The sequence below is a fragment of the Meleagris gallopavo genome, chromosome Z, assembly GCF_000146605.3.
Source record: "Meleagris gallopavo isolate NT-WF06-2002-E0010 breed Aviagen turkey brand Nicholas breeding stock chromosome Z, Turkey_5.1, whole genome shotgun sequence".
In the NCBI taxonomy this organism is placed as follows: Eukaryota; Metazoa; Chordata; class Aves; order Galliformes; family Phasianidae; genus Meleagris; species Meleagris gallopavo.
The window spans coordinates 15587465-15595545 of NC_015041.2; the positions used below are offsets into that span (position 1 = coordinate 15587465).

General features: G+C 37.8%; 2 protein-coding genes across 2 annotated transcripts in view; both read left to right on the top strand.

The window, feature by feature from the left end:
* LOC104914894 (interleukin-6 receptor subunit beta-like) overlaps positions 1 to 7602 on the top strand; it is an 18902-nt gene extending 11300 nt beyond the window's left edge. Inside the window, exons 2-5 of the mRNA XM_019610394.2 lie at positions 1441 to 1525; positions 2595 to 2891; positions 3759 to 3879; positions 7324 to 7602. Coding sequence (XP_019465939.1) covers positions 1471 to 1525; positions 2595 to 2891; positions 3759 to 3879; positions 7324 to 7516 — 666 coding nt within the window. The 5' untranslated portion in view covers positions 1441 to 1470 and the 3' untranslated portion in view covers positions 7517 to 7602. The remainder of the gene's footprint in view (positions 1 to 1440; positions 1526 to 2594; positions 2892 to 3758; positions 3880 to 7323) is intronic.
* IL31RA (interleukin 31 receptor A) overlaps positions 1 to 8081 on the top strand; it is a 28721-nt gene that overhangs the window by 4440 nt on the left and 16200 nt on the right. The window lies entirely within an intron of this gene.

An 8081-nucleotide genomic window follows, 5' to 3' on the forward strand; every position in this document is an offset into this window, starting at 1 on the left:
AAGGCTGTCATGTGGTCTACCTGGACTTCAGTAAGGCCTTCAACACAGTCCCCCACAGCATTCTCGTGGAGAAACTGGCTGCCCATGGCTTGGATAGGTGTATGCTCTGCTGGGTGAAACACTGGCTGGATGGCCGGGCCCAAAGAGCTGTGGTCAATGGAGTTAAATCCAGTTGGCGGCCGGTCACAATTGGTGTCCCCCAGGGCTTGGTACTGGGGCTGCTTCTATTGAACATCTTTATTAATGATCTTGATGAGGGGATTGAGTGCACCCTCTGTACGTTTGCAGATGACTCCAAGTTGGGAGGCAGTGTTTATCTGCCTGGGGGAGAAGGGCACTGCAGAGGGACCTGGACAGACTGGATCGATGGGCCAAGGTTAACTGTATGTATTTCAGTAGGGCCAAGTGTTGGGTCCTGCACTTTGGTCACAACAGCCCCAGGCAACCCTACAGGCCTAGGGAGGAGTGGCTGGAAAGCTGCCTGATGGAAGGGGACCTTGGTGTACTGATGGACAGTCAGCTGAATATGAGCCAGCATTGTGCCGAGGTGGCCAAGAAGGCCAATGGCATCCTGGCTTGTATCAGGAATGGTGTGGTGAGCAGGACTGGGGAAGTCATCCTGCCCCTGTATATGGCACTGGTGAGGCCTCACCTCGAGTACTGTGTTCAGTTTTGGGCTCCTCAATACAGAAAGGACATGGAGGTGCTGGAGCAGGTCCAAAGAAGGGCAACAAGGCTTGTGAAAGGCTTGGAGAACATGCCCTATGAGGAGAGACTGAAGGAACTGGGGCTATTTAGTCTGGGGAAAAGGAGTCTGAGGGGAGAACCTTATTGTTCTCTTCCGGTACCTGAAAGGTGCTTACAGTGAGAGCGGGGCTGGTCTCTTCTCATTGGTGAGAGGTGACAGGATGAAGGGAAATGGCCTCAAGTTGTGCCAGGGGAGGCTTAGGTTGGATATCAGGAAACGTTCTTTACAGAAAGAGTTGTTAAGCACTGGAATAGGCTCCCCAGGGAGGTGGTTGAGTCACCATCACTGGATGTGTTTAAAAACCATTTGGATGTGGTGCTCAGGAACGTGATTGTGGAAGGTTGTTAGAGTTAGGATAGTATGGTTAGATTGCGGTTGGACTCAGTGATTTGAAGGTCTTTTCCAACCTGAGATATTCTATGATTCTGTGATTCACAGTGCAATTATAAGACAGATTGGATCCCACCCAGAAGGATTTCAGATACACTTGCCCCTTTCATCTTTCTGGAAAACTTGAGAACTGGAAAACTGCATCAGATTTCTCATATCATGCAGGCAAATCAATACTTAAATTAAACACAAGTGGGTCATCATTCTTGTCATATAAATGCTTGCAAAGTGTGAAAGTTACAAGGGCATCTTTACTTGAACTACATGCTTTTTATTTATTTAATATTTTTATTTCCTGACAGTGTTTCCTGCCCATACTTATTGAAAAGGAAATGTTCAACTGTTGGATTTGGATATTTATCTTGCTCTGTAGAAGGTCTATAGCAGGTATGTTTCTTAATTACTAGCACTGATTTTGCTAATAGAAAATTTTCCAGCAAGGATCCTTTGCCAAATGTAATTTTTAAGTGTTACTAGTCTGAAAACCAGAATATTTTAAACATAGGAGTGAGCAGGTGATTAGGTAGTGTACGGTATAGAGTGAAAGATTAACTTTCTTTTTCATTATGGTATTCTTGATCTCTCTTTGTGGTGTGCAAACTGTCATCACTGTAAGTTTTTGTATTTTTATTTTTAATATTTTAAAATTTACAATGTTAGTTGTTTACCTCTTGCGCAGGATGATGGAGGACATTGTATCTGCAAGTTGTATCACGTTTCAGTTCTTGTTGGGTTGTCAAGATTTAGCTCTGGTGATCTGCTGCTAGTCCAAATTACTACCTTTGTAATACATGAGCACCCAAGGAACAGTTAATGTCTGCTGTTTTAAATCTAGTTTACATCAAATGTTAGTAATCATTACATGACTTTCTGAATAATAACATTATCCCTGATCTTAAAAGTCACAATAACAGTAAGAATGTGTGATTTTTTTTTTTAATTAATTAATTTATCTTTTAGAAGTATGGTCTTTCCGTAGTCAGTTTAAGCTTGCACCAGTAACTATTGAAATTGCAGTGACTGTTGTATGGCTGGTTCTGAAGTGGTTAAGAAGCAGATCTGAATGGAAAACCACAGGCTTTTATTTTTCATCAGTATTCTGTAGATTGCTCCAAAAGTAGTGCCTCCTACTTACTTCCATGGAAACTAAAACAGACACAGAAGGCAAAACAACACAATTTGATAGAGCAAATTCTCAGCTACAAAACTGTTTTTCAATATAGTCACTAACAGTTGCTATACATTTTCAACAGCAAAGATATAGAAACATCATTCTTGCACAATACCTATATTAATATATATCACATAGGTGCCATCTGAGCATTTTATTTGAACTATGATTAAAAAAACATTAAAATAATCTCTGGGCATATACACTGAAAACAAAGTAAGTTACCATTTTTTTCACATGTTTTTAGGAGACTAGGTTATATGATAACTTTAATTTTGTTTTTAGATGAAAATTCTACTAGAGATGCTGACATTTTTCCTTCTTCTCCTGAAATTGAAAGAGGATCCACCCTGAAACTATTCTGTGTTCTTGGAAAACACTACACACCTCACAGGAACGCAAGCCACATCATCTGGAAATTGAATCGTGAATTAATTGCTCAGGAAAACTATAAGATTGTCAATGAGACTGTATCTAGTATAACTATCAGTAATTTCACTCACAGCAAAGCACATGTGAAGTGCTTCATTAAGTACTTGGGGAAGGAACAACTTCTGGTTCACACTGAAGTTAAGTCTGGATGTAAGTAGAAATATGGGGCAACTAATTATAACATTTTTGAATGAAAGAAGTATTAAAAGAATACTTTTAAAGAAGTATTTTTAAAACAACTCTTCTTTTTCCCTTTCCTTTTCTCCTTCCCCTTCTGCTTCCCCTTCTCCTTCCCCTTCCCAGCTAATTTAATTCACTGGAGATCTTTGTCTTCCCTTCAACTCTTATTTCTTCTGTTGGCTGAAGAAGACTAGCTTTAACACAGATATCAAGAGGGTGTTGCATTTTTTTTGTGAATGACTTCAACTATAAAGATTGCATTCCTTTGTGCTGTCTTGCTTGGAAGAGTGGGAGTCTGGAATTAGGGGGGTGTCTTCAGAGTTGTATCGATACATTTCTCGGGAAGTTATCTTTCTGAGGTCATGAGGGCTTTTCAGATCAGCAGTTTTGATAGGATGTGTGGTAATGGGAAGGAACAAAGTGGAACTTTTGGAGAATGCCCTCTTTTTGTGAACTTTTAAATTGTTTCTTTGTTTTTCTGTTACTAACTGGACTGGCATTTAGCTATAGATGTTTTGAAGGGGTTATACTTAGAGGTTCAGGCTGAAGTGCATATTGATTTGATATAAATTTTTTTAATGAGTTAGTAGAAAAATTCTTTCAGGCCTGCTTAATTAAGTACTTCTGAGAAGTAGCTGGAGCAAATTGTCTGGCTTTAGCTGGGAAAGAGAGTGATTTTGGTTTTGTGAAGGGTTTTGAGGGCAATAAGAAATTCTTAAATTAAGTTCTATGCAAGTCTTGTAGTGGTTTGGCGTAATCAGCCAGCCTACCAACGTTTTAAGTTTTATATTAAAGTTGCTTATTTTCATGAGAATTTTTTTTCCTTTGTCATTGTAGTTCCACCAGGCACACCAAGAAATATTTCCTGCATTTACGATGTTGATATTAAGCTTACCTGTAACTGGGCTTCAGGAAGAGAAACAAATCTTGCAACAAGTTATACTCTTTACAGAAAAATGTAAGTATAGAATGTACGAGGAACTGGAGTGCTGGGGTGAGACCACTAGTCGTGGTCGTCCACCCCCCCATTTCCTGACTTCTGTTTAAAGTAAACGTGGAAGCATAGAAACATCATGTGGCTCAGAGGCATTTCTTAGCGCAATTGATTTTGGGTTGGTAATGGCTGAAAAAAGTTACAACCTGATACTGTTTTAGTTCTCTGTGTGTAAGTAATGAGCATTTTCAACCTAATACTCAGTAGACAAATGATTATGTCAGAACTTAAATTCACTTGTTTCCTCAAGGTAACATTACTAATTAGAGAAAGGTTGAGTAAGCCTAAGTACAAACATCATCTTTTAGGGTATCCCACTGCTGAAGTAGAATGGAAATTCTTTATGCTTTTAGCTATCTTCATTTTGGATGAGGAAAGAAGTTGTGTTCTTTCTCTGCTTTAAACAGTTTCCTTGTTAAAACCATTAAAGTCTCTGATATTTTGTCTAGTGATAGCAAGTATAGTTGTTTGTAATCATGTGTTACATTCAGGGATATTTTAAGGCTTATTTATTTTATATTAAATAGCAGTTTTCAAGGTGCTCTTCTTATTGGAAGCATTTTGTGCAATATAGTTATTACAAGCCAGACCTTTCATCTGAATTGTTGTGTAGATGCTGCAAACTTGCATAATTTACTCATTTGCTTACCAAAATATGCTTGGTATTTAGCGGCATCTATTGCAGGCTAGGCATGTTTAAAATGACAATTACTATTTATAAAGCTACCCTGAACATTAAAAAAATATGTGCAATTGATAACTGTTTATCTTTTCTACTGATAGATTTGTAATTTCAAGGAAACTGCTGGGGAGAAGGAAAAAAAAAGCAGAACTGTGCAAATATAATGATGAGCTGTTTGACAGTTTAATCTGAGAGTCTTTGAAGTCATAATGTTTTAATGTTTGAAAGAAGAGTTGTCCTTCTTGGATTGCTTACACACAGGGATTTGCATATACAAATATCATAGAATCACAGGGATTGGAGGGACTTTGAAAGGTCACCTAGTCCAGTCTCCCTCCCAGAGCAGGAACACCTGGATCAGGTCACACAGGAATGCATCCAGGTGGGTTTTGAATGTCTCCAGAGTAGGAGACCCCGCAACCTCTCTGGGCAGCCTATTCCAGTATTCTCTTGCCCTCACCATAAAGAAGCTTTTTCTCATATTTATGTGGAACCTCTTTTGTTCCAGCAGTCTCACACTTTTTAAAGTTTTTATGACCCCATTATAAGAGCATAAGTATTTGCTTCATTCAGTTTCAGTTAAATATTGTTTAAAAGCTTACTTTTTCACAAATTACTGTGAAAACAGTGAAGTCAGTGTTGTTTCAAGGCAGATCTCAGATGCAGTTTTGAATGTGGCAGTACAGATTTTATCTCAAACCTATTAGTCTGTTTTTTAGAATAATACTGCTTGTTGTGCTCCTTTTCTTTTTAGTCAAAGCTTTGGCTAGTATGCTGTTATGAGTAATTTTCTGAAATTTTCTTGACAATTGAAAGGAATTTTTACTTCAGTGGAGATATGTTCTTTTTGTAAGTTATGCAAACATATATACCTTTTAAATTAAATGATAAGGGAGGAAAAAGTCTTTAACTTTATTTCATTTTAGGCTTGGCATTTAAATCTTTCACCTTTATTTTTCGTTTACTACTTCCAAATTTATTACTGCTTTTGGTGTTACTGTGTTTTGTCAGTTAGCTGATTATGTGAAACCATAAACTGATGACAGCTATGGAAGAAAAATATTAGTACGGTTCCTTCCTGTATCAGCACATATTCTTCTTTACCCATAAAATGAATTGAACTGCAGAACTATTTCTTCTAAAATCTAACTACTGATGTTTTATGGGTCTTCCATATGACTACGAAGCACTTGTACAAGGGAGCAGACATCTGTGGATGGAAACAGTTATTCCTGTTATGGAGAGGAGGATTTCTTCCTTTGCAAGCACAGATACAGGCTGGGTGGAAAATGGCTTAAGAGCAGCTCTGTGGAGAAGGTTTTGGGAATGTTGGTTGATGGAAGATTCAACATGAGCTGTATCCTGGGTTGCAACTACAGAAGTGCGTCCAGCAGGTCAAAGGAGGTGATTCTGCTCTCGTGGGACCCCACCTGGAGTACTGCATCCAGTTCTGGGGCTCCCAGGACAAGAAGGGCATGGAGTTGATGGAGCAGGTGCAGAGGAGGGCCGTAACGATCAGAAGTCTGGAGCACCTTCCCTATGAGGACAGGCTGAGAGTTGTAGGGTTTTTCAGCCTGGAGAAGAGAAGGCTCTGGGTGGACCTTATTGTGGCCTTCCAGAACCTGAAGGGGGCCTATAGGAAAGATGGGGAGGGACTTTTTATAAAGGCATGTAGTGACAGGACAAGGAGAAATGGTTTTAAACTGGAAGAGGGTAGACTTAGACTTAGGAAGAAATTCTGTACTGAGAGGGTGGTGAGACACAGGAAAATGTTGCCCAGTGAGGTTGTGAGTGCTCCCTCCCTGGAAGCATTCAAGGCCAGGCTGGATGGGGCTTTAACCAACCTGATGTAGGGGGAGGTGTCCCTACCTGTAGCAGGAGCGTTAGAACTAGATGATCTTAAAAGTCCCTTCCAACATAAACCAGTCTGTGGTTCCTTTTACAGCACTGCAAGCTTACGCTGTCCTAAAAATATTCATTAAATACCTATCTCAGACTGTTTTTGGAGTTACACCAAGGATGTGCATAACTGGGGCATAATATAAAGTCTTTAATACAGCTCTCATATATAAGTTTTAATTTGTAGAATTTCTCTGTTGCTAGGTAAAATGAACCAATTCTTGTTAGCCTTACATCCTGTTCCACTTACTTGAAAGCAAATGCTGAAAAATCAGTATATTACTTATGTGTTATTTCAGGAAAATCTGTCAAATTTCAATTACCTTCTTTGAAATTGGCAGTGGTACAATTTGGCTTTTCTTTATACTCTGTTGAAAAGGTGTGGGAAAGCTTGTTATCTCGTAACTTTGCAATTGGGATGTCTTTTGAGCTGTATCTGCATATTTATTTTTATAAAAGCTCTCATGTGGACTTGCTTGATTATTTCACTGCTTAGATTGTTACCTAAAATAATAATATGTGAATTAAGTAATTTTTATTTTTTGTTACTACTCCTGAAAGTTGTCTTACTAATTTAATCTCTGTGGGCTATTCATATGCATTATTTCTTGTTTTTTATAGAGTGAGTGCAGAAACAGTGCAGTTATGAAACCGTATTTTCTTGCACAAATGTATTACCTAAGGAAGTTTTCCTGGATAAAGAAGTTGTGCAACTTTGAAAACATATAAGTAATAATTAAGTCCTAACCTAACAATCAGTGAGGGTTATTGTAAGAAAATCTTCTAATGTATAACTCCTGTTATTTCTCCTCTTTTTCAATTTTTAGTATGAGTGTACAAGGTCCAATTATGCAGGAGCTGAAGATCTCCGTCTGTCAAAGCAAAACTGAGTCATGTTCATTTCATTACCCAAATATTCCGTTTGGTGATAATCTTTGTTTTCAAGTGAAAGCTGAAAATGTTTTGGGTGAAGCCTCATCAGATTGTGTTCCTATAAATATGGAAGAAATAGGTAATTAAAAAAGAGTTAAATAAAAACAGAAACGTAGTATATGTTGAACTAATGGCATCTTCCCCATTTATTTTTCCTTTTCTGTAAATACAGCTTAGAGAATTCTGGAACAAATTGTGTAAAGTAAGTTAGTTTTAGTAGAATAAAACTATGAAAAATAGTATTTCCAATATAAAGTTTTGAAATAATTCTTTACATTTCAGTTAGTTTTGTATTGTTTTTCTTTTGAATGACCAATTCATTTTAATTGCTAGTTAAAATTCATAGAACAGTAGAATATCCAAAGTTGGAAGAGACCCACATAGATCATTGAGTCCAAGTCCTGACTCCATGCTTGACGAACTAAAAGATTAAACTGTGAGATTGCAAAGAGTCTGAAATGAATGACATCTAGTGTTTAATAAAATGCTTAATTCCTTTTAATTTTCTGAAAATTTGGATGCATCCAATTTAGTTTAGTGAATCTTCTCTTATGTTTTAACTGACTGTCTTTCTATGTAAGATTCTTTGAATTGTTAGGAAAATACAGCAAATTTTAGCAATTTCTTGGCCTTACCAAGAGGTGATTTAAAA